Genomic DNA, 25,807 nt, shown 5'->3' on the forward strand with positions numbered 1-25,807 from the left:
AATATAAGTTGTACTTTAAATTTAGGTTGTTTGGTTAAAAGGGTTTAAAAAACACCCTCATTTCAAGTCCTTTCAAGGTCATTGGAGGTTTACCCGATTGTTAACTTCAAGGTTTCATGGGATTAGTCGAGGTGCGTGTCCTTTCAGGGTCATTGGAGGTTTACCCGATTGTTAACTTCAAGGTTTCATGGGATTAGTCGAGGTGCGTGTAAGCTGCCTGGACATCACGGTTATAAAAAAAAAAAAAACACCCTCATTTCTCTTGAAGACGTGACAATCCATGGAGATTGTTCATCTCTCCTGAGCCAACATTTCGTTCTTGCCTTGAAGCTTCAAACCAACCCATTCATATTCTTCTTTGAAACTTCAAACTAGCATTTTGTTCTCCTGTTTACATGCTTTCAAATCAAACCAACATTCAAACTTTAGAAAAGTCCTTTCACTTCTAATTCCTTTTTTTATTCAGACCCGTCAACTTCTTCTTCATTTTTTCTCACATACAAATGACAAAAACCTTAGTGTCGATGCCCATCCTCGTCAAAGCCGAATAAAGATGATCCGTAAAAGTTAGGCGGGTAACTGGAAAAGAAGAGGTGCCTGATTATTCTTGGGAGCTATCTGGATGTCAGTCCTGATTGTGAGCTGAGTTCCAGGTCCTCGGCCATGCCCCCCAACATCAACTCTACTCTCCCTCTCCTCCTCCTTTTTCTTCTTTTCACTCTCCATCTCTCCTCTGTCTCCGCTTGGAAGAAGGAAGAGTTCAGAACCTGCAACCAAACCCCCTTCTGCAAACGAGCCCGCTCCCGCAAACCCCACTCCTCTTCCCTCTTCGCCACCGACGTCGCCATCCTCGACGGCGCCCTCACTGCAAATCTCCGCCAACCACCTCCCGAATCCCCCGATCAGGATCAGATCAAGCCCCTCCTTTTCACTCTTTCGGTTTATCAAAATGGCGTCGTTCGAGTCAAGATTGACGAGGACCCCTCCCTTGATCCTCCTAAAAAGCGCTTTGAAGTGCCCGATGTGATCCTCCCGGAGTTTGAGTCTACGAAGCTTTGGCTCCAGCGGTTTCAGACAGAGACGGTCGACGGCGACTCGGGGCCTTCCTCGGTCGTTTACGTGGCTGATGGGTACGAGGCGGTGCTTCGGCACAATCCGTTTGAGGTCTACGTGAGGGAGAAACAGGGTAAACGTAGGGTTTTGTCGTTGAATTCTCATGGGTTGTTTGATTTCGAGCAATTGAGAGTGAAACAAGAAGGGGACGATTGGGAGGAGAGGTTTAAGGGCCACACTGATGTGAGGCCCTACGGCCCCCAATCCATTAGCTTCGATGTTTCCTTTTTTGATGCCGATTTCGTGTATGGCATTCCCGAGCATGCGTCAAGCTTTGCTTTGAGGCCTACTAGAGGGCCTGGGGTTGATGATTCTGAACCTTATCGGTTGTTTAATTTAGATGTGTTTGAGTATATTCATGATTCGCCATTTGGGCTCTACGGATCAATCCCATTTATGCTTGGGCATGGAAAGGCCAGGGGGACTTCAGGATTTTTCTGGTTGAATGCAGCAGAAATGCAGATTGATGTGCTTGGCTCGGGTTGGGATGCTGAGTCTGGGATTTTGTTACCCGAGTCAGGTAGTAGGATTGATACATTTTGGATGAGTGAAGCTGGTATTGTTGATACATTTTTTTTTATCGGTCCTGGTCCAAAGGATGTTGTGAGACAGTATACGAGTGTGACAGGAATGCCAGCCATGCCACAGCTTTTTTCGACAGCTCATCACCAATGTAGGTGGAATTATAGGGATGAAGAGGATGTTGAGAATGTCGATTCCAAGTTCGATGAGCATGATATTCCTTATGATGTTTTATGGCTTGATATTGATCATACTGATGGGAAGAGGTACTTTACATGGGATAGGGTGCTTTTCCCAAACCCGGAGCAGATGCAAAACAAGTTGGCGGCAAAGGGTAGGCATATGGTTACTATTGTGGATCCACACATTAGGCGAGATGAATCCTTTCACCTACACAAGGAGGCCACTAGTAAGGGATATTATGTTAAGGATGCAACTGGAAAGGATTATGATGGGTGGTGTTGGCCTGGATCATCGTCCTACCCGGATATGTTGAACCCAGAGATCAGGTCATGGTGGTCTGAGAAGTTCTCTCTCAAGAACTATGTTGGATCAACTCCTTGGCTGTACATTTGGAATGACATGAATGAACCTTCTGTCTTTAATGGCCCTGAGGTATGTTGCTTGTCCCATTTGATTTTATTCATAATAACATTTGACTGTGTCTTAAGTTCTTTCTATTTTTCAAATTTACTTCAAAGAACAAGGAACCATCATGATCATGAAATAGGTTTCTGCTTAGTAAGTGAATTCTGGGTATTAACACTTATTCTGCTGGATATGACGAGATCACTAGATGACTAATGTAATCATAAGACTTTTTAAAGATGTGACTTGATCGCTAGAAGACTAATTTAATAAAAAAAACTTTTTAAACCATCTTGAGATTGTAGGGTTTTGGCATTTCCCCTGCAGGTTTAGTAGATGAAATATGTGTAATATACTATTTACCTCCTTGTAGTGGGTAAACTACGTATGTGCTACTTAAAATAATAGCCTATAATGTTATAGCATGCTGTTGCTGTAGAGTCATACTGTCATAGGTTATAATCAACTAGGAGTTTGACTGTGGTTATAGTTGGAGTTGCATGGTCCTGGCATTGTATCTACATGGACTGAATTGATGATGTGATGAATATGAGATCTCACATTTCACTGGGGTTAGTATGGCTCTATGAAAGAGTGGGAGTCAGGTAGCTTTTCTTATCTGTCTAATAAATTATGGTAGGAAAGATATGAAGAAACGTCATGAGAAGAAGAGGAGGCTCTTTAGACTTGGCTCAAGTGGCAAGGAGTTTGGATCAGGATGTGGGAGTTCCAGGTCCAATTTCCAGTAGGGGCCGAGAAAAAAATGTTACCTTTGAGGGAGGAGGGGGGGATGGATTGGCAAAGAGAGTGATGGGCAACATGAAGCTGAGAATAATCTGTTGGAATTCGATTGGGGGTGCAGCAGAGAAGGCAGTGGGAGACATGAAGCTGAGAACTGTCTCTTGTAATTGATGGGGGCTAAAGGGAGACAAAAGTGGAGATGGGGCATATTCCTTGTTGTGTTAGTTTAGGAATGTGGACAAACTGAACAGGCATGTGTCTATGCTGAGTTTTGCAAGGAGTTGCAACAATTAAGGTCTTATGGGAGGACCATGGGAATCTGAAGGGAGACTTTTATTAGTTCATTTTCCTTATGAGAGATGGATGTGTGAAAGGACATTGACCAATGAGGAGATTCTCAAATTTTATTAGAGTAACAACTTGACAGATTACCAATATATACATTGGTATGACACTATGTTACATGGATTGGAGTACAAGTGTCAACTGGTGGTAATCATGTTCTAAAAATTAGGAATAAATTTTAGAACATGGTTGCATCAACATGCAATCTCATTTCTCTTTTTTTCTTCATTCTATCCTCAAGAGCAAATTGAAGTGTATGACTAAGATAGAATATCAAATCTGAGCCTAAGGTTATTTACAACAAAATAGGGATTTGTTCTTCTTTCTTTGTTGAATACATCTCTAGGTACATATTTGACCAATAGGTATGTTGGACACTTATCCTACACTGACCCATTGTAACAGATGTGTCACTGATGCACCATATTGTGAGATACATTGCATTATTTCATGTGATACACCAGATCAACGCTATTTTTCCTTGTCCTTTTTCTTTTTACTACAAGGTAGAAGAGAAGGTGCCTGTGTGATTTCTTGCTGTTATTGCACTAGGGTCTAGTGCCTTTTTGTTTGTTTGTTTTTGTGTTTTTTTTTTCAACTTTTGAGAACGAAGTAGCAAGAAATTGTTGGGAGCTTGAAGAATATATTGCAGGTCTGGTACCCTCTGCTGTGCAATTGTTAGTGCCATACGGTTGTCAATTTTGTGCAATTGTCATGATTGCAAAGTTTGTTTGAATACAACACTTAGCAAATGGATGTGTGAATACAACACTTCAAAAATGTAATTTTGAAGTCTGCTTGCTAATCATGCTGCAAGTTGCTTAGCAAAATCAAGAGCCAAACGACAGGTTTTGTTTGTGGAAGATTTTCTTAAGCCCCATGAGTTGTGTAGAGTTTCTCTGACTTGTTTTTGTTATATCTTTCATCTATATGGCTGTTTTGCTCTTCTTTTCAAGTTCCCTTTTCTTCCTCCCTCTTTTTTTTTTTAATCAAGTCATGTATATTTAGTAAGGATTTATTGTTCATCACTTTTAGTTACAAATTCATATCAATGATGTATTTGTTCTTGATAAACAACTTGGAGTGTGCTATTTCAAAACTCCACGTTTGTTTGGGTTTACTATCTTAAAAGCCCAAGGGTGCAGACCTAGAAAAAAGAATATGGTTAACCCCATAGTTCATTTGCATGTTAGCAATCACTTTGCTTGCCTCATCAATGTGCTTGTTTGAAGGAGTGGGAGAAAGAAAATGAAGTTCTGAAAAAGAATAAAGAAAGGGAAGGAAAGAAATATATGCTTGACTTGCTTATCAAAAAAAAAAAGAAAAAAAATGAAATATATGCTTGAGTTAGAAATTAGTTTGCAAAGTTTGAAATTGGGAGTCAATAATAAACTAGCAGAACCTGTTTCAAAATTTTTGTTTTATGTATTTCTAAGGTAAATTGTGTATGTATGTATGTATGTATGCATGTGTGTATTCATCCTAGACTTATCTTGATTTAGGATTTTGAAAGAATAATTACATTAGGACCTTGAATACTTATCTTAATTTAAGATTTTGAAAGAATTAATACATTAGGAACTTAGTAGGAACTTAAATGAATGGCGTGGTGTATGTATGTATGTATTTTGAAAGAATAATTACATTAAGAACTTAGATGCGTGGCATGGTGTGTGTGTGTGTATTTTGAAAGAATAATTACAATAGGAACTTAGTAGGAACTTAGATGTGAGGCATGGTGTGTGTGTATTAGGGACTTATCTTGATTTAAGATTTTGAAAGAATAATTGCATTAGGAACGTATATGCATGGTTAAAATAAAAATAAAATGAAATATAAACAATAAAATCTACACCCTCTGAGGAACCTCTGTTTTGTGAATATATCGGCTAAAATATCAAAAAGGAACTTTTGTGTTTTCTGCTGCTGAAATTTTATTGTGAGTTGAAATATTTAATTGCATACAAAATGTGACAATGCATCAATTTTTGCTAAGGTACATCAATGCATCAATTTTTGCTAAGGTATATCAATGCATTTTTTCTTTTTTGATAATTAAGGTATATCAATGCATTTGCTAGTGTGTTACTAATTTGTATCCTCTATGTAAATGCATGAAATGAGAAACAGGCAACCTGCAGTTTCCTAATTGAGGAATTGTTACATCACTAATTTATCATAGATAAGAACTAAAGGTATAGCTATTACTTTGGTCTTTATAATTAATATACATGACCATTTTACTAGAGTAGATTTGACTATGAGGAATTTAAATCAACCTGATGGTAACAAGTTGCAATTTAATCATAGTTGTTATAACTTACATCCTGGTGTTGTTGCATAATTATTTTTCTTTTACCAGGTGACAATGCCTCGAGATGCTTTACATTATGGAGGTGTAGAGCACAGAGAACTGCATAATGCCTATGGCTACTACTTTCATATGGCTACATCTGATGGGCTTGTAAAGCGTGGAGATGGAAAGGATCGACCTTTTGTTTTGTCAAGAGCATTCTTTCCGGGAAGTCAAAGGCATGGAGCTATTTGGACAGGAGATAATACAGCAGACTGGGATCAACTCAGGGTTTCAGTTCCTATGATTTTGACCCTTGGCCTTACTGGAATGACATTCTCTGGTATGTAAAACTTATTTAATTAAAGAATGGCATTTTTTATTTTTTTTAAATATAGGTTGTCATGGTTGATTTTTTATTACAGGCGCAGATGTTGGTGGGTATTTTGGCAATCCTGAGATGGAGCTATTGGTACGCTGGTATCAACTAGGTGCCTACTATCCTTTCTTTAGGGCCCATGCTCATCAGGACACAAAGAGACGAGAGCCTTGGTTATTTGGGTAGGATTATGTTTTACTATTATATTGAACTTGTGAACTTGATTATGAACTCTGAATTTTATTGTTGGTAGTTAGCAGGTCATGTATACTTTTGCAGAGAGTTTTCATTATTATGTCCAAGAGGGGAACAAAAACAGTTTCCAAAGCATGGACTTGTCAGAAAATTTTTCAGAAATTAAATATATGTTGTTTCTCTCCATACCCTGTTATCTGAATGTGTTGTAGTTTTTCCCAAAATTTATGTGGATTTTGGGTAGGGCAGTGAAGTGCACTGCAGTCTTAGCTTGCTTGATTTTGTTAGTGCACAATGATGTTCACTGCTGCCTTGTTCTTGTTGGTATGGCTTTTCTGCACGAAAAAAATCTCAGTAGCTCTTCCATTGATGCCTTGCACTCTTTGATGAATTATTTTTTATTTTTTATTTTTTATCTTTTACTTTTTATTTTTTTTGTTTTTCATTTTTTTTATGTCCTTTTTCCAGAGAAACCATTAAAATTGAACCCTAAACCTATGCTTAGGGTGCCTTTGCTGATTTAGTCACTAGTCAAGGGAACACTCTCCCTGGTTTCTGGTTTATGTTTTTTGTTTCCTTATGCATAGACAATTAAATGAGATAGTTGTCTGAGGATGGTTTGGTCATGGGCATCAAGGGTCAATACAATAGGTGGAGTTGCATGGGCAAAGGGAATTCCCCGAAGAAATGAGATAAGGCTTTTATTAAGATTTTGGAGTTCTTTTCCTTTTACCATAGCAGTTATCAACTAAAGTACGGGTGTTCTTGTGGCATAAGTATAATAGTGATATGGGCCTTTCTGATTTCATGATCCCCTGGATCCTGCCTGTTCCAGACACCTATATGCCTCATTGAAACAATGAAAGTCCAATTGATTTTGCATTAGTTTGGTCACATTTCAATTTGGCTGTCAATGAACTCTCTTCAGCATGGCATCTGGATGAATCAGTGGTAGTTTCTACAAGCTCTTTTTTCAGGCTCAATTGGCTGACCAATTTAGAGAGTGCTATATTAATATATTGTCTAAGGTTGCGGAGCAATGTACCTTTCTTGTAATTGGTTTGGTTTGTTCTGTAAAGGATCTATATAGAGTTATAGACAACTTTAGTTTCCATTTGAGCTTTATAGGTTAGACATTGATTGCAACGATCAAAAGAAAAGTGGGGAAAGGGGATGGAAGTTGTTTGATGTTGCCATTTTTTCCCTATTCTTAGTTTGTTCGCAGTTTTAAACATGCTGTCTTGTGTCTTTTGCTGCACTAAAACTGTAATCGACACCAACCAATGAGATAATTTGTTTTGCTTAATTGATTAACTTATATCAATGTTAAATATGAGAAATGAAGTTTTATCAAGAAGGTAGTACATGTAATGTTTTGCTGTCCATCAAAGAGAATACTGTATAGAAGTTGACAGTGAAAAGTGATAAAGTGCGAGGGAGATTTACTACCTTAAATGGTAACTGGTGCTCATTAACTTATAGTATTACATAGGCTCTGACACTCTCTTCAGTATAAGTTCTGTCTTGTTCACAGGTGCTTCATTTGAGTATTACCGATTGAATATAATTGAGCACCTGGTTTAAGCATTGGATGAAACATCTATTTCATGACTGATGTATATAATCAGTTGTTTATACAACCGGAGGAACTGAATAAGGTTGACACTATAAGCGGCATTGAATTGTCACATTGTACTAACCATCAATTACAATCTCTTTAGTGTTGAGATCTATTTTCGATATTGTAAAATCAGTGGTAAGCATGAGCTTTGTATTGATTCTAGGGAGCGAAATATGGAACTTATGAGGGATGCCATTCACACTCGATATGCACTGCTCCCATATTTTTACACATTATTCAGAGAGGCCAACACAAGTGGTGTTCCAGTTATGCGTCCACTTTGGATGGAGTTCCCTTCTGACAAAGCTACTTTCAGCAATGATGAAGCTTTCATGGTTGGGAACAGTCTTTTGGTGCAAGGGATCTATACTGAGGTGCTCTTGGAACATAATTTTTACTTGTTTTGGTTTGTTTTGCTTTCATTTTTTTTTTTGCTTGTTTCTCTCTTGCACTTTCTTCGTTGTAATCCTGTGTTTCTTAAACTGATACATAAATTAAATTCTTTTCAACCAGCGAGCAAAGTATGCATCAGTGTATTTGCCAGGGGGACAGTCTTGGTATGACCTGAGAACTGGAATTATCTACAAAGGAGGTACGACACACAAGTTAGAGGTTTCAGAAGAGACTATTCCTGCTTTTCATAGGGCTGGAACCATCATACCTAGGAAAGACCGGTATCGACGAAGCTCTACCCTGATGGCAAATGATCCTTACACTCTGGTGAGTATTTGATGCTGAAGTGACCCTTCTATAAATATGCTGCAGCATCTGACTATCTGAAATATGGGTGTGCATATGTTTCAACCCTGTCATACTCAATTTTTATTTCTATATTTGTGGTCTTTGCTTTGAGGGATTTGAATTCCCACTTCTCTATCCTACTTGGGCTTTAGGCCCCAAGACACTGCTTTAAAAACCAAAAAATAAATAGCTAATTCCAATTGTTCTTGAAATAAGGTAGCGACTTTTTGGTGGAGGAAAGGGTTTATGAGTACAAAAGATGTTGTAAATATTAAGTTGATGCTCCATTAGATCTATTTCAAATATTTGACATCTTGAAAATACCTTGATTTTTTTAATAATTTTGTCAACATATCCAAGATATCACTGATGTGTCAGTATGTCAATCAGCAATTTTTATATTAGAAATCTCTGCATAACTGTCTGTAGCACAAATGACATTGGTTGTATGGGTTTTTGACATTGATCATGTCAATGCTATCTAAATTCATGGTTAGCATACAGAAACAAACACATTCATTTTGTTCAATGGTAGATACAAAGGATGAGCAGTCCTTCCAAGATGTACAATTACCAATCAGAAAGTAGAAAAAGTATACCGCTGCACAAAGACTAACAATATGTGCAGAGACTATAGGCAGAAAAAAACAATGTACACACTGTAAAAGCTCTTTAAACTTAGGGTGGAAAAAATCAACAACCAAAAGAACCAAGTGTTTTTGCTCCTTACTTGGCTAATTGGTTTACAAATTGATTAGCTGAACAAGGAACCTTAGAGAAGGAGCATCCCACCTTTTAGAATTTTGTGGAGCAACTTCCATGCACCTCTCTCCCTATTAGACACCTAATACATAACAACAACAAAATCTTCTCTACCTTTAGGTTGGGTTGACACAACCTTTAGAGTGATGTGTGGTCTTTGCTTAGAGTTATTTGAATTACTAAAGGTACTAGTACTATTGTATAAGCTTCACAAGCAACTAGGGAGTTGTACTTCCATAATTTTGAATGAGGTGTACCGTGTACATAACACCATTGTGTTATCATTTAATGAATGAAGATGTTTATTTTTTATATTAAGAACAATTAATTGTGGGCAATTAATTCCCCACAATAAATTGGAAGTACAGGCCCTTCCTTTTCCTTTAGAGCACCAAATTAATCTTGCATGGCCCATGTTACATATGGAGGTGTAGCAATGCATTGCACGTGAAGTAAAAATTTTAGAAAAGAGTGTACCACCCCATCAAGCCAACTTCCTACCCTGACCTTGATTTATTATATATGGCTTTGGGAAAAGCTTACCTTCTGCCTCGATGAGGAGTCTTCCCTCTTGAGATGGGGTGACCAGCCCTTAGGCTGCCTCTTTTCCCATTTTTGTTCCCTTTTTAGAATGAGGGTCTTCTCATTGTTTAGTTCATATAGATTGAGAAATTCCATTCTGTTGTCCTTGCAAATTGTTTGTCTCTCCTCTTTCATTCTTGATGAGACATGGTATACTAAGAATTAGAGTTCTTCCACGCATCCTATTATCCTTGCAGATTGTTTTGTCTCTTGTCTTCCAGTCTTGATGAGGTGTGTTGAACATTGGGCTCTAACAATTTTTTCCTCGAAATCTCTCTCCTCTCTCTTTTTTTTTTTTTTTTTTTCTTCTTTTGAGTCTTATTAAAATTAGTACTCTCCCTCTCTTTTCTCAAGGTAAGCTCTTTTGGAAATCCAAAAGTTCTCACAATTTCAGGCCTTTTGCTTGGTTGTGGCTAACAGTAAGATTAATACAAATAATCTGCTTCATCATAGGAATCTTCATAAAGAGGAATGCAAGGATTATATGACGAAATTAGTGGTTGATTTTGTTGAAGGATATCTATGCTTTCATCTCTTTGGATTTAGCCACCAAGAAGGTTTTCTGTTGTTTCACTTGGGATTACTTTTACTAGATTGGATATCACTCTGCTCCTCACATAAGTGAGTGATTAAGTTTCAGGTTGAGTGGACTCCACTGGTAGGTATCCTTAAACTCAACTTAGATTATGCTCCCTGGGCACCTTGTTCAAATGGAGATTGGTGGTTTAGTGCAAGACCATATATGTGAGATGATCCAAGCTTTCTCTTTTGTTGTAGCCTTTGTACTAGCCGGCGAGTTAGAGATATTAGCGGTACTAAGTAGTTTGAAAATGACAAGAGAGTTAAGTACCTTCAATTTTATGGGGAGATTGGGTGACAGTTCTTTCTTGGCTGGCAAACAGAGAATTTTTGGTACAATTACATGTGTTTTTTTTTTAATAAATCTAAAAAAATGTTAGTTACAAATCTATTTCTGAAAAAACAACACTTCATATTCACATCAAAATTGTTTTTTGAAAAGTGATTTCAATATAAATTTATAAATTGTGCTTATACTAAAACCCCATTTTGAAAAGATGATTTTTGTGTATAAAATCGTTTTTTGAAAAGACAATTTTAAAAGTGCTGTATTTTTTTTTATTGCAAAAATTAATGAAATGCTGTTTTTAAAAAATATTTTTCTAAAATAATGCTATTTCAATAAAGAAACCCACAAACAGGTGGAGAGGGTCATGGAAATATGAACATGAGATATTGATAATTGTGGATCTCTCTGGAGTTATGGGGCTACAATTTCTCTTAGAAGTCAGGATTGGAAAATCAAGAAGTTGATAGGCTGACCATGGGAGGAGCCATTTTCTTAGTTGACTTTTTAAGGCATTTCATCCCCCCTTGAATTTTGTGGACTAGTCCTTCACCTCTACTTTTGGATTTGGAAGCTTGAGTGGCTTTTTCTGAGGAGCTATGTGTTATTCTAGTTTTATTATGTCCACATATATTTTCATTTCTGAAGGACTTTTAATCCTTCTTGTAAATCTTCATTTACTTTATACTCGTACAAGTATAGTTTCTCATTCAAAAGAGAGGGAAAGGAAAAAAGGCATCAAAGTTTGTCCCCATCAAGAGGGCAGCAGTTTACATGAATGCAGAAGTTTAGAAGGTTTTATTTTTCTCGAGTATTCGAGAGAACCTTTGTAAAATTTAATGTTCCTGTGCTATTGAGATTGTTGCAATATGTGGCATTGAATTGAACTTAAGGTCCATCCCAAGGACGTAGATTGGTATCAAGTGGTGGACACATTCTTTATCTCCAGTAAGTCCAATATGTTGGCTGTATGCAGTTTTGACAATATATCTAATTTAATTGCATGCTTGGGCAGCCCTGATGAGGGATTTTCCAAAGAATCTCGCACTGAGCTTTTATTTGGAATTGCTGTTAGTTCTGTTCAGATTGAGTTGATAAAGAATGACCCTGATAATCTTCTCATTTGGTCCTTTACACTTGGTTGCATGTATTATTTATTCCCTGTTTTGTTGCTTATTTTTATTGTTTCTACAACCTGCTCTCCATTGATGAAGATGAAATTGTATTTTTCTCTATGGCATCAAAATAACTCTCAAGCTTGCCGTATGTTTTCTCTCACTGTTCATCTGTTACAGGTAATAGCTCTAAACAGTTCTCATGCGGCTGAAGGAGAACTCTATATTGACAATGGTAAAAGCTTTGAATTTAAGCAGGGGGCCTACATCCATCGCCACTTTGTGTTCTCAGATGGTAAGCTTACATCTTCAAGCTTGGTGCCCAATGCCAGTAAAACCCTATTTTCATCAGCATGCGTCATTGAGAGGATTATAGTCCTGGGCCACTCTTCTGGACCAAAAAATGCCCTCATTGAACCCTCAAATCGAAAGGCTGAAATTGAACTTGGGCCACTTTGGCTTCGAAGAGGGAAGAGTGCGCCTGTTCTAACCATCCGCAAACCTAATGTTCCAGTTGCAGATGATTGGACTATAAAAATTTTGTAATAGGTTTAGTTTGTTGAACATCTTCCTGGAAACCGATCCCTCCACTGTTAGGATGTTGTTACAAACTTGAAAAATTGTAATAGGTTTAGTTTATTGAACATCTTCCTGGAAACCGATCCCTCCACTGTTAAGATGTTACAAAGTTGAAAAATTAGATTTGTTTCCTAATCTGGGTGGGACATGTATTGATCAAGAACACACCCATTTTCTTTGAAATGGGGTTATTATAAAATTGGAACACACCACTTGACAACATTGTGCAGGCAAAGAAGCCTTGTTTTCTGCAGTTTGCTTTTCTTTTAATGAATGGAAAATTATGGTAGGTGAATGCTGCTGTTAGATTTCATCTTTTAGATTGCTTGGATGATAAAAATAAACACATTTATCCTTCGAATTAGTCATCTTTTACATATGAAAACAGTTTGGTTTCATTTTTGAAAGAAAATTTGTATCCATGACATCAAATTTTCTGTAGTTGATGTGAAGGCCGGTTTCAGAATGAGTTTGGCAACCGCTTTTCCCTTCTAAGGCATTTGTGGATACCCCTTTTACCATAAATACATTTTCCTCGATGTTTTCCGACAAATTAGGGGGAGAAAATAGAGGTAAAAAAATAAAAATAAAAGGAAAAAGAAAAAAAATGAAGAATGATAAAATAATAATAATAATAATAATCATAAAAATACTAAAAATAACAATAATTTAATTTAATAAATTAATTCTGCCTCAAAGCTTGTCACTGTTGATGATGAGAATGGCCCTGTTACAAGTGTGAGTTGGGTTGCTGATGGGATTCTACAGTTAATCGACTGGTATGTAATTTTTCTTTGTTTTAACCTTTGGAATGGTCTTTTGTTGATGATTTCCTAATACAGTGATGTTCTATCAATTCTGCAGCTGAGGACTCTGAGAGGTGGCCACCAATCACGAGTTGGTTCTCTAGATTGGAAAAACCACATCCTTACAACTAGGGGAATGGATGGTAAGATCATTAACAATGATGTGAGAGTGCACTCACACATTGTGGCAACTTTTAGGGGACACTGGCAAGAGGTTTGTGGACTGAAATGGTCTACCTCTGGCCAACAGTTAGCGAGTGGAGGAAATGACAATTTACTCTACATATGGGATAGGTCGATGGCCTCTATGCATTCACGTTCTCAGTGGCTTCACAGGCTTGAGGATCACACTGCTGCAGTGAAAGCGCTTGCTTGGTGCCCTTTTCAGCGCAATTTGCTGGCGTCTGGAGGAGCTGGGAGTGATTGTTGCATGAAGTTTTGGAACACCCACAGTGGCGCATGCTTGAACTCAGTGGACGCTGGCTCACAGGTCTGTGCTCTGCTGTGGAACAAGAACGAGCGTGAATTGCTTAGCTCCCATGGCTTTATGCAGAATCAACTCACCCTCTGGATGTATCCATCAATGGTGAAGATTGCTGAGCTTACTGGTCATAACCAGAGTTCTTTTCATGGCTCAGGTAATAAAATGGACCTTATTTTAGTGAATGTTTCTGAGTACCAAATCTTTATATGTTCTAATATTCTTGATCAACTCTTTTGGCAGAGTCCAGATGGACATACAGTGGCAACTGCTGCAGGAGATGAGACTCAAGTTCTGGAATGCTTTTGGCACCCCAGAAGTGAAAAAAGCTGCACCAAAAGCAGAGCATCCTGGGCCATTTCCTCATTAAGGCGAATCCGTTAGGGTTTTGTTTGGATATTAGGAAGTATAAGGGAAAGAAGAGAATATGTTTTTAAGCTCGATAAAATCTCTCCATATTCTTTCTTCAACTCAAATTACCAATTTTCATCATATGAGATTTTCTTTCACATTTTTCATTCAAGCCAAACACAAAAATGTGATTTTTCCTTTTTTTTTTTTCCTTAGCACTTTCTTGAAATAGGAGGTTTCCCTAAATTTGATTTTTGAGTCTCTTTCTTTGTTCTCCTACTTTATTTCTAAATTAGGGTTTGTTAAACATATTTTTTTAATTGATTTTTTTTGTTTTATTTATGAAATAATTATTTTGATTTCTGGACTTTTTTGTTTTTTTGTTTTTCTGATTCTGAGTCTAGGTTTTCCTTTGATTTGTAATAGAGTTTTTGATTTTTGGTACAATTGTTTTGATTTTTGAAACTGGAGGTGCATGGGTGGGGTGGGGTGGGGTGATTCCCTAAATTTGATTTTTAAGTTTAGCGTTTTTCTTTTTCAATTTTATTTTTGAATTAGGGTTTTGATAAATAGATTTCTGTAAAAAATAAAAAACAAATTTCTGGAATGGGGGCATTTTGTCTTTATGATATTTATTTGTTCTTGGTTTGATCTCCAAAGCAATTATTCTGATTTCTGAATAATATTTCAGATTCTTTCCAAGAATGGGAAAATTGGTAATGGAGAAGGAACATGTTGAGATAGTGAAGCCTTGCACAGACACATGGGAGTACAGAATAGTCGTTCTCCAGAACTCTCTTGAAGTCCTCCTCATCAACGATACTGATATCGGTAAGGTTACTCCTTCCATTCTTGATTTTTATTATTATTATTATTATTTTTATTGGATGAAATGGTGAGAGGATCAGCTTTGTTGTTGGTGGTGTTGTTTGTTTTAACTTTTTTTCGTTTGGTGGCTTCCACGGATGTGAGCATCGGTTCCTTTAGCGATCTCGAGGGCTCGTGTGAAAGAACAGGGACATTACCTTACAAAATATTTCATATTCAGATCCATTCATAATATGTTTGGTTGCTAAGAAAATGAGGATAACTAGGAAGAGAATGGAGGAAAATATTGTTAGGCTCAACTAGTAAAAGACGAGGAAGGCTAGGGTTGAAAATGGGATTCAATTTACCAAAGGCACGAGACCCTTTTGTTATTATTATGGAGTTTTGAGAATTTTGGTTTGCAATTGTGTTTGGAAATGATCATAGCCAAGATGATAGCGTTGAGATAGATGAATGACAACATGAAAAATGAATGATTGAGAAATGGGTATGTGCATTTATGTTACATGGATGCAGGTACAGATGTTGGGTTTTAGTGTGCTTCTAGCTAAGTATAGTGTTGGATTCCTTTGCTTCCTAGATCTCAGGACCTGAGAATATGGATAAAATGTGCTCTGATTTTTTCCATTCTATTTATTAGCTACTTTAGCTCAATTGAAGTTTGTATGGTTAGCTTAGTTTATCCAACATAATTTTAAGGTTAGTTACCATGGGATTTCCCACCAAAATTGTATTGCAAAACACCAACAGCCCACCACCATTGCCATCGGCATTGTCCTAACACCTTTATCCCTATTGTTTTCATGAGGACTCTTACCCACTGTAAGTTTTGGCGATTCATGGTATCTTCATCCACTGCCACAACCCCCCTCCAAAATTCCCCAAGCTACTTGAACAACTCCCTATCCTAGAAATGCAATGACAACCCAACTACTCTCACACAAGCTTCTCTAGTATGAACTTCTTCCCCACAGTATCCCACCTTTAGGACTTCTCTATGTAAAACAGAATTTTATTCTTTTACCTTCTCAACCCTGTTTAGGGACCAACTCTGCATCAGAAACTGCCTCAAATCCAAACAAGATAAGGGAGCTCCCTGACAAGGCCAAATGCATGCCCTCTTTGGTTTTAGCTATACACCCCACCTCTTCAACAAAATTAGATCTGGAGCTTGGTCTGAAAATCCCCCAGCCTACCCACTAAACAACATTGCAGTCCCCTTCATCTTACTGCTCAACTCCTTCTCCCTTAACTGTATCCACACTGCAGTACCTACCTATATTGGGCCTTCCTCACAAGCTCATCAAAGGACTCTCCCTTTTTGGTATCCTTCTAACTGCTCTCTGAGGAGGGGAGCTTAGTAAAAGGGTCGGCTTCTGGACAGGAAAGACCACCCAAAGTCTCCATAAATAGTTAGCTAGAATGACTCAACCCCCAAGAAACCCCCTGCCTTCTGAGAACCCCAAAGCGAACCTCCTTGCCTCCACAAAGCAAACCGAGTACAGCTGATACTGCCCTGCTCATTACTTTGGAGCAGCAATCTGTAGACTCTGTACCACTTCCCCCTTCTTTCCATTCCTCTTTGGAAATGGCCTCTCAAACGAGAGACACTGTTCTCCAAATCTAATCCAACTAGAGAACCCATGTCCCCTTTCCAAACTTCAGATTCCACCCTACCTTTGACAACCTCTACTGAGATTTCAAAAGACTTCAACCTCAACCCTAAACCAGAATTTTTTGTTTTTCATCTTTCCTTCTTAACTTGTTTATTGCCTCCAATGATCAAACACAGAGCTCACGCCAGAGGAATAGTTGGCTTTAGAACCATCTTGCCTAACAAGCCCTTATTGCTGAATGATATATCTCCTCAGCTTTTTATTTTTTCTTTGTTATGCACAAATATTTGGATATTTGAACCCTAGGCTTACCCCCTACCTGACAGTTCCTAGCACTTTACCATCTACATCATGACCAATTAAAGCTCACTGCAATGTCAGTTTCTAAATTCTTAATTGGCTCTTAAGCAAGAGGTTCAGAGTTAGTGTAGTTGAACAAAGCTACTGCTTGTGAACTTGTTGACGGTGAATTTCTTTTGGTTCAAATTTCACTTATACCGAATTTTCTAAATTTAAATATTGTCCCATTGGAGGATATTAAGAAAGTTTTTAACTATAGTAGTATGTATAAAATCTATGTGTTTTCAAAAAGAATATACATAATCATAGAACCAGTGTAACCATGTTCATAGGAGGTAAAATGGTTACATTGTATATTATAAAACCAAAACTAGTTGATGAAGATTATAGAGTTTCTGTTGCCTGTTGGTATAGGGCTTACAAGCAGAAAAAGTGTCATCTTGAGTTAGGTAATTCCAGCTCAGAGATTGAGCTTTTGGAATAAAACAGTTGGTTGGTTTTGAGCAAAAAATTTTCAATGTTGACCACAAGGCCAAATTCAGTGATGGATGTAGAAGCATACTTATATTATATTATTGGGAATATAGAGTCCATGCTAGTCTGAGCCAAAGGTTAAGTTTCAGTAATATTTTATGCTAGATAAAAGTGGAGGCAAAGGTAAATAGAAGGAGATGAATTTGACACCAATTCATGAAGATGAAGAGTTAGATGAAATGGGAGGATTTGATAGTGGAAACTTTTCTACTAGTGATACATTGGATGAGGTGATGATGACATTGGAGAGGAGGATTTAAGTTGAAACATTTTAGTCATGTGTTCAATTCTATTTGTTATTTTGTGACTTAGTTGTGATATATATATATATATATATATATATATATATATATATATATATATATATATATATATATATATTTTGTGAAAGTTTAGAACTATTAGTATAGACTTTATTTTCTATTTTATGATTTAGTTGTGGTTTTTTGTGAAAGTTAAGAACTATTAGTATGGTTGACTATTTTTTATTTTGACTTAGTTATGGATTTTTTGTGAAAGTATAGAATAAGTATGGTTTTTTTTTAATGATTCTAATGGACTGTTTCATGTTTTCCATTTATACTATTTTTTTTTTATTTTTTTTTTATATATTTTAAAATATTTATTAATTATAAAATAAGGGTCTCAAAAGGCTTACGCCTCAACTTTTCAAGGCTTACACCTCACATCAAGAATACAAGAACACCTCATCTCATCTCATGCTTTTGCCTTTCAAAACTTTGCTACTAATATGCAGAAGCATATAAATGATTTTCAAAAAAATGCTTGAAAAAGAAGTATGTTTCTATTTTTCTAATGCCTTTAGGATTGAAAAGGGTATGTGGTTTACCTCCTTTATGAAAAAGGATTTGATGAAAGATAGGTGACCACAAAGGCTAGGTCAATCCAAATAAATAATCAACATCTTAAGCTTTGCAAAAAAGAAATTGAAATCAAGTAAAGGAAAAACTCATAAGAAAAGGCGGCTCTCCATGGTCTTACCCTGGGTTTATGTTGAGAGTGTTCTTGAAATCGAAAGAGGAGCTCAAAGACTTGTTATGAATATAAGCCATTGAACAAAAGCTCTTAAATGGATCAAATACCCTACCCTTAGTAAAAAGGATCTTCTTAACAAGCTTTATGAAACTAAAGTTTCATCAAAATTTGATATGAAGAACTGGTATTGACAAATCTAGATTGACGAAAAGATAAATATAAACCACATTCACAATACCATTTGAACATTTTGAATGGAATATAATGTTTTTTGGATTGAAGAATGTTCATTTTGAGTTTCAAGATAGTATGATTAACAATCCTTTAATAGGTATAGTTTAGCTTTAATATGCTAGCAAATTGATTTTTTTCTTTATACGATAGTTCTCTAAGATTATTTTGGGGAATATAACGATTTCTTTTCAAAATTTCCTTGCTATGAAAATCATGTAAATCCATCATTTGGAAGAACCAAATTTATTATCAAGCTTTATCAAACTGACCATTAATAGTATATATATATACTAAGCAAATAAAACTTTTTCACACAGATGTTCCTTTTGTTTAGGGCATAATATCGGTTAATAGTACCTATCATTAGGGGCATCAAATTTGTAGAAATTTTTTGAGTTAAGAAATAAAATACAATAACAAAGATTCTTAGAAAGTCTCAATTATCTTACAAATTTCTATAAAGACTCAGGGTGTTTGGTAAATCAATTTAACGACTTAAAGGGACTTAATAATTCAAGTTATTAAATAAATTAGGTATATTTGTCAAAATAGCTTAATATCATAATTTAAAGTTAATTATGACTTTAAGTATGAAGTGAAATTAGTTAATTTATTATTACTTAAATCTTATATTTATAAAAAAGTTTTGAGATTGATATAAATTAAGGTAGTGTTTGTTTTTTTGATTTTTTGCTGAAAGCAATTTGCTTTTAGAATTTAGCTTGTTTGTTTTTTTTTTTTTTAATTTTGAATGACTTATTACTGAATTTTTAAAATTTTTGGGCAAATAGAAAAAGCCAGTTTTTGAAACCTCCCCAAATACGATTTTCAACCCGACCGTTGTTCTATGGCGGCGTCATTTGGTGTGAGGAAGGCAGGCCCGAGATTAATATCATAATTTAAAGTTAATTATGACTTTAAGTATGAAGTGAAATTAGTTAATTTATTCTTACTTAAATCTTATATTTATAAAAAAGTTTTGAGATTGATATAAATTAAGGTAGTGTTTGTTTTTTTGACTTTTTGTTGAAAGCAATTTGCTTTTAGAATTTAACTTGTTTGTTTTTTTTTTTAATTTTTAATGACTTATTACTAAATTTTTAAAATTTTTGGGTAAATAGAAAAAACCAGTTTTTGAAACCTCCCCAAATACGATTTTCAACCCGACCGTTGTTCTATGGCAGCGTCATTTGGTGTGAGGAAGGCAGGCCCGAGATTGGGTGGTGGTGCGATGGTGATAAAGTGTTCGTCGCGGCCATAGAAGAAGGCAACGTCTCACCACATGAAAACTCGCCCGTGTAAAACCCAGCCATGGGATATTAAGCGTCGCCCCACAGTGTATGCTCCGCTGCCTCCTCTGTCGCCCGAGTGGACTGTCATTTCATTTGATGCTAACGCATCCGATGCAGCTATTCCTCCTCCAACACCCCAACCTGCAATTGAGTAGTGTTGGTTTCTATCCTACGGATCCAACATGTATGTTTTCAAATTTTCTTTCTGTAGTTTTGTTTGTCATCCCCTTTGGTTGTTTGTTTGATCAATCATAGGATATATGTCGAACTAAGGAAATGTCTACAACCTGTTTGATGAAATGATTCTAATGTCTAAAAGAGATGGTGAACTAATCACATGTCTACAACCTGTTTGATTTAAATCCTAATAGAACCAAAAGTGCATTCTTGAGGCGGAGTTTGAGTTGGGCTGGGTTGAGTCAGTTGTCCAAAAGCCCATTAACTCAATATGTCAACTTTGAGAATTTAGTACATCTACGAGTTTATAGAGCCCTAAAAATAACTCAATTTTTTAAACCTCCCCAAATAGAAAAAGCCAGTTCATATTATTAAGTTTAAATATTTTATTTTAATTATATAAAAAATAAATATATTAATTATTTTTTGTAAGAATGATAATGATAAATTATTTATTATAACAATTTTATTATTTTGAACAGAAATACGTTAAATTTTATTTTTTTAATACATTAAAATATTAAGATATTGGTTTTTAGTATATAAAAAAACAAATAGCTTAATACTTAATAGAAATAAAATATTAAAAAAAAACAACTTAATACTTAATACTATTAATCATTATTTAGTATTAAGTTAAAAATAAATTCTATTTAGAATTAACCCAAAAAAACAAATGTCACCAAAGTCATTAAATTATTAAATTACCTTAAGTCAATACGGTTGATTTATCAAACACCCTTCCTAGTCCTTAACACTTCGATTAATTTTATTTCCTCCTAGGAGACAAGTGAACCTGCAATGGATTCTTCATTTCTACTGTGAATCCCTGCTCCTCTGATAAGTCAACTTCATCTCCATCCACAGCTCTCCATTCAAAATTCAACACCAAATTGGCCACAAAGTACTCCAAATGCAGAATGGCTAGTTCATACCCTGGACAAATTCTCCTTCCAGCACCGAATGGAATCATTCTGATCTCCTTCCTCCCAGTTACATCAAATGCTTCCACACCATTACCTTTGCTGTTCATGAACCTCTCCGGCTTGAACGCCATTGGGTCATCCCAAATCTTTGGGTTCCAACCCATGTCCGCTACCATGAAATTCACTAGAGTGTTTTTTGGTATCGCAAACCCTTCCAAGGTTGTATCTTGGGTCACCGAATGAGGCAACAGAAAGTGGGCTGGAGGATGCCGCCTCAGGCCTTCCAGTATCACCGCCTTCAAGTATGGCATCTTCTGCAAATCTTCCCTCTTCACCTCCTCCCCTCCTTCCCCCACAACCCCACTAATCTCCTCGAAAAGCTTGGCCTGAATATGCGGGTGCTTCACCAGGTTTGCCATGATCCACTGCAGTGTAGTGGATGTAGTTTCAGTACCGCCGTTCAGAAACTCCGAGCACAAACTAACCATCTCTCCTTCACTAAGCTTTCTGTTTTCTTCTTCCGGCAGTTGCAGATCCAGCAAAGTATCCACATACGACAAGACATATTCAGTTGAGGAGGAAGATGAACCTGGGTCGCTGTCGTCTTCTTGTTCTTTGCTTCGAAGTTGTTGCTTTAGCTGCTGTCTGGCTCTTGTGTGTGGAAGTATAATCCCTTCCTGATCCTTGCGCAGCTGCAATGCCTCCTCCCAATGCTTTCGGAACAATAGCATTCGCAACCTCGGCCAGAAGCTTAAGATATTGACGCGACGAAAACGCAATAACAATCTTCGTTGAATCGTCTCAATTTCTCGAATCTGATTTTCCTTGAGCTTGTCCCCAAAACACATGAGCACCAGTAAGTAAAACATAGCATACCGGAAGTGATCCACCACCCGGACCGGTCCCGAGTGGCCTGTAACCCTAGAGAGGAGAATCCCCAGCACCCACTTTCGCGCATGAGCATAGCTTCTCACCCACGAAGGGTGGAGGATCTCGGTGGTGAGGTTGCGGCGGAGAACTCGCCAGGTCGGGCCGTAGAAGGCGGTGCTGATGGTATGCTTATTACTGCTGAAAATTTTGCTGATGGGGAGGGCCTCAGTGCGATCAGCGAAAACAGCGCCCTTTTGGACCAAGGCCTGGTGGGAGAGGGAATCGGAGGAGACGAATATGACAGGGCGAGAGCCGAAATGGACTGTGAGGATTGGGCCGTACTTGCTGTGTAGGTTTCGGATGACTGGTTCGAAGTCCACCAAGGATTTACGGAACAATAAGAAGTTTCCGATGAGAGGAACCCTGGTGGGTCCTGGTGGGAGGTTCAGTTTTGGGAAGAAGAAATCATAGAGAGATTTGAGGAAAGCAGCAACACAGAGGGAGATGATGATGAAGAGCCATGTCTCCATTTTGGTCATCAAATTCTTGATTCTCTCTTCTGGGTTCATTGTGCTACATTGAAAATTCATAGGGAGAATTCTACCGAGGGTTTGTGGATGGATTCCTTGGACCGTTGGATGTGCAAGATGAGATTTGGATAATGAGTTGATTTTGGGTATCAAAGTTTGACCCAAATTCATAGTAGGTCCTATGAATTATTGATCGTTTTGTAGGTAGACTTTTTAAATCGACTCCAAAGACTTTGCAATTCCAGATCAATCCAAATTAATATACACTCAACTCATCTTTGAATTGAGTTGATCTTGTATTTTCTAAATTTTAGATTTAAGGCTTATTTGTCACTTTTTTGTGCATTACTTGTTTCTAGATTATATTTTTAATTTAGGAAAAGTAGGTTTTAATCTATTAATATGAAAATATATAAAAAAAGAATCCAAAAATTTTAAATTCTATATTATCTTTATTTATTTAAAAATAATTTAAAATACTTATATTTTTTAACAAGTCATATAATTATTCCCTAAAATATCATTTTTACTTTCACATCATCAATACCAATTAATAATTAGGCTCCTTTATAATATTTTTCTTTATTTTAGATATATTTATTATTATTATTATTATTTTTCTTTGAAAATAAACTTTTTTTTTCCTTCTCTCCGTCAACCAACATTTCATAGGTAACTCAAACTCATCTACCTTTTAAAAACAACAATATATTAACATTTATTTGTATATATCTTTTGAATTGAAGGTGAAATTAAAAACAAAGAAAATGTTACAAATAATCAAAGTCCTAGAAATTAACCTCAACTTATTCCAATAAAAAAAATCTTAAAGAGACATGAAAAAAATCACAAGTCTTACTCCTAGCAAAATTTAAACTCATCTACAATCCACCATATTATCATTATTTTTAATGGCCACACTCTTCAAACTATTCACCTTTGCTATGGGATGCTTGTTTACAAGAGATAATCCTTCAATCCTTTTCAATCTTTTCTTCCTTACTAATAAGAATTAATTCTATCCCCCAACTTGCAATTTGTTTCAATGTGACCAAGACACTTTATTACGACAATAAAAAATGTTCGACTCTCTTATTTTCTATGGGATAAAAGAATTTCGGTTTAGAATTTTTATTTTTATTTTTATTATAAAAGAATAGTTTGAGTCATTTCCATTACATAGAATGTTCAAAGAAACGAGGCTTGACAAGTTGTTGATGTAAAACACAACTTGACTTTGAATGTTCAAAGAAACGAGGCTTGACAAGTTGTAGAAGTAAAACACAACTTGACTTTGAGTTTCTTCTGTGTTTTTCCAAGTTGTGTTTTACATCCTATCATCCCTTTTCCCCTTCTATATTTATATCCTATCATCTCTCTTCCCCTTTATACCCACCAAGCTCTGATCAAAGGCATCAACATGACCAGTGGTGCAGTACTGCAGGAAGAGCAAGTGAAGCTGTTAGGCTCATGGTATAGTCCATTTGTGAAAAGAGTAGAGTGGGCTCTCAAATTCAAAGGCATTGAATATGAGTATGTAGAAGAGGACTTGATTAACAAGAGCTCTCTTCTTCTCACCTCCAACCCAGTTTATAAGAAAGTCCCTGTGCTGCTTCATAATGGCAACCCCATTGCGCAAACGCTTGTTATCATAGAGTATATCGATGAGACTTGGAAGCATAACCCTATTTTGCCTCAAGACCCTCATGAGAGAGCCAAGGCTCGCTTTTGGGCTGATTTCATTGAAGTAAAGGTATGTACTTGCAGCTACCAATTCTTTATTTTGTTGTAGGTATGTACCAGAGGAGGAGATCCTGATTATATATCTTGGATTATTCTTGTACCATGATTATTTACTTTACTTTAAATTATCACTTAGTATAAATAAAATAAAAATTTAAAATAAATGTAGAGAAATTTATTCAGTCAAAGGGTGTGCTGGTCAAAAATGGTGGCTCTCCCATGTTAAAACTTATCATATCTCTTGTCACTTTCATCTAGTTTTGCTAGTCTTTCTACGCGTGGACTCTATGTACCAATTGTATTTATTTAAGTTATGATGTAAGAAGTGTTATATATGATGTTTATGAGTTAGGTTTTATATTTAATTATTTTGGAAATTGAATTGGGTATATCTAAAAATTTGTGATATGAGAACTTGCTTTGTATCACAAAAAAGTATTTCATTTGGGTGAGTGGATTTAAAATGATATAAATAGTTTGATTATATTTGATTTTAAATGTTATATATTAATATTTAGATATATTTGATTTTACATATGTAAGTAATTTTGTAAATAACTTATCTCAAAATCACTTTTAAACGAGCTCTAATCTTCTAATTATAAATAACTTCTTCTCATCTAATAAATAAATAGCTCAAAAGTGCATAATTATAAATTTTGGTTGATGTTGTGTATATAGCTGACAGACGTGGTAAGAACAGCACTGATTACTCAAGGAGAGCAACAGGAGAAGGCAGTGAAGGAAGCAAAAGAAGCCATGGAAGTGCTTGAAGGAGAGGCAGCCAAGCTCAAGGGGGAGAGAGTATTCTTCGGAGGCAACAATGGTATAGGGTATGTCGACATTGTGCTAGGCTTGATGTGTGGTTGGGTGGAAGTCATTGAAGAAGTTGGAGGGTTCAAGTTGTTGGACCCTCAAAAGCAACCTCACATTCACAAATGGGTGGCCAACTTTGTGGAGTTGCCTCTCATCAAGCCAACCTTGCTGCCTAAGGAGAAATTGATGATTCACTTTCAAATGATTCGCCAAGCTTGTTTAGCTTTGGTTGCCAGGAAATGAGAGATAGGATCTTGCTAATTAAATATTAATTTCTCTTAGTTAAAACCTTTCATCCACTATGTTTGGGTTTTGATAATATTTATGTAATTTTCGAAGTTTGCTTAGTTTTTGATCTAATAGTAAATGATACGTCATATCTGAATTTTTCTGTCATGTATTTATGGAAAAGGAGAAGATGAATAGTTAATCCAAAATGGAGTTGAAAAGCTTTATTATGTGATAAGGTTAAATGATTGATTTTCATTTATAAAGAACTTAACAAAGGTTCAACAACAATCAAAATATTCACTTGGATTTAACTAAAGTTTTATTTATGAAAAAAAATTGAGGTTAAGTTCTTAATAATAAAGTTCATTTGAACTTAACTACGATTGAATTACATCAATTAAGAACTTAACTACAATTAAGTTTTCAATCAGAATGATCGTCTGAGCTTAACTAAGATTGAATTTCATTTATAAATAACTTAATTGGGATTATGCTTTTAATTAATGCAATTTAATCATAGTTAAGTTCAGGTAAAAATTATCAATCAAATTAATGTTCATGTGAGCTTTAACTTATGATTGATTTTCATTTAGAAAGAGCTTAAACATTGGTTGGTTAGGTTTCATTTGCAAAGA

At 36.1% G+C, this 25,807-nt stretch overlaps 3 protein-coding genes and 1 pseudogene across 3 annotated transcripts; 3 read left to right on the forward strand and 1 right to left on the reverse strand.

The window, feature by feature from the left end:
* The first annotated feature begins 82 nt into the window (after nucleotides 1-82).
* On the forward strand, nucleotides 83-12,663 carry LOC100252868 (probable glucan 1,3-alpha-glucosidase). Its single transcript, XM_002268654.5, has 6 exons — nucleotides 83-2,250; nucleotides 5,672-5,945; nucleotides 6,028-6,163; nucleotides 7,961-8,171; nucleotides 8,311-8,517; nucleotides 12,043-12,663. The coding sequence occupies exons 1-6, from the start codon at nucleotides 664-666 to the stop codon at nucleotides 12,406-12,408; spliced, it is 2,781 nt and encodes a 926-aa protein (XP_002268690.1). The 5' UTR covers nucleotides 83-663; the 3' UTR covers nucleotides 12,409-12,663.
* Nucleotides 12,664-13,196: 533 nt separating this feature from the next.
* On the forward strand, nucleotides 13,197-20,212 carry LOC100247752 (cell division cycle 20.2, cofactor of APC complex-like; annotated as a pseudogene).
* A 521-nt stretch (nucleotides 20,213-20,733) lies between these two features.
* Nucleotides 20,734-22,709, reverse strand: LOC100244251 (cytochrome P450 89A2). The gene has a single exon (XM_002267592.5). It carries the CDS (start codon nucleotides 22,551-22,553, stop codon nucleotides 20,826-20,828), a length of 1,728 nt encoding a protein of 575 aa, XP_002267628.4. The 5' UTR covers nucleotides 22,554-22,709; the 3' UTR covers nucleotides 20,734-20,825.
* Nucleotides 22,710-23,566: 857 nt separating this feature from the next.
* LOC100242618 (probable glutathione S-transferase) lies at nucleotides 23,567-25,326 on the forward strand. The gene is made up of 2 exons (XM_002268738.5): nucleotides 23,567-24,135; nucleotides 24,807-25,326. Exons 1-2 carry the CDS (start codon nucleotides 23,803-23,805, stop codon nucleotides 25,182-25,184), a joined length of 711 nt encoding a protein of 236 aa, XP_002268774.2. The 5' UTR covers nucleotides 23,567-23,802; the 3' UTR covers nucleotides 25,185-25,326.
* Nucleotides 25,327-25,807: the final 481 nt, after the last annotated feature.

This window comes from Vitis vinifera, chromosome 16 (assembly GCF_030704535.1).
Source record: "Vitis vinifera cultivar Pinot Noir 40024 chromosome 16, ASM3070453v1".
Taxonomy (NCBI): Eukaryota; Viridiplantae; Streptophyta; class Magnoliopsida; order Vitales; family Vitaceae; genus Vitis; species Vitis vinifera.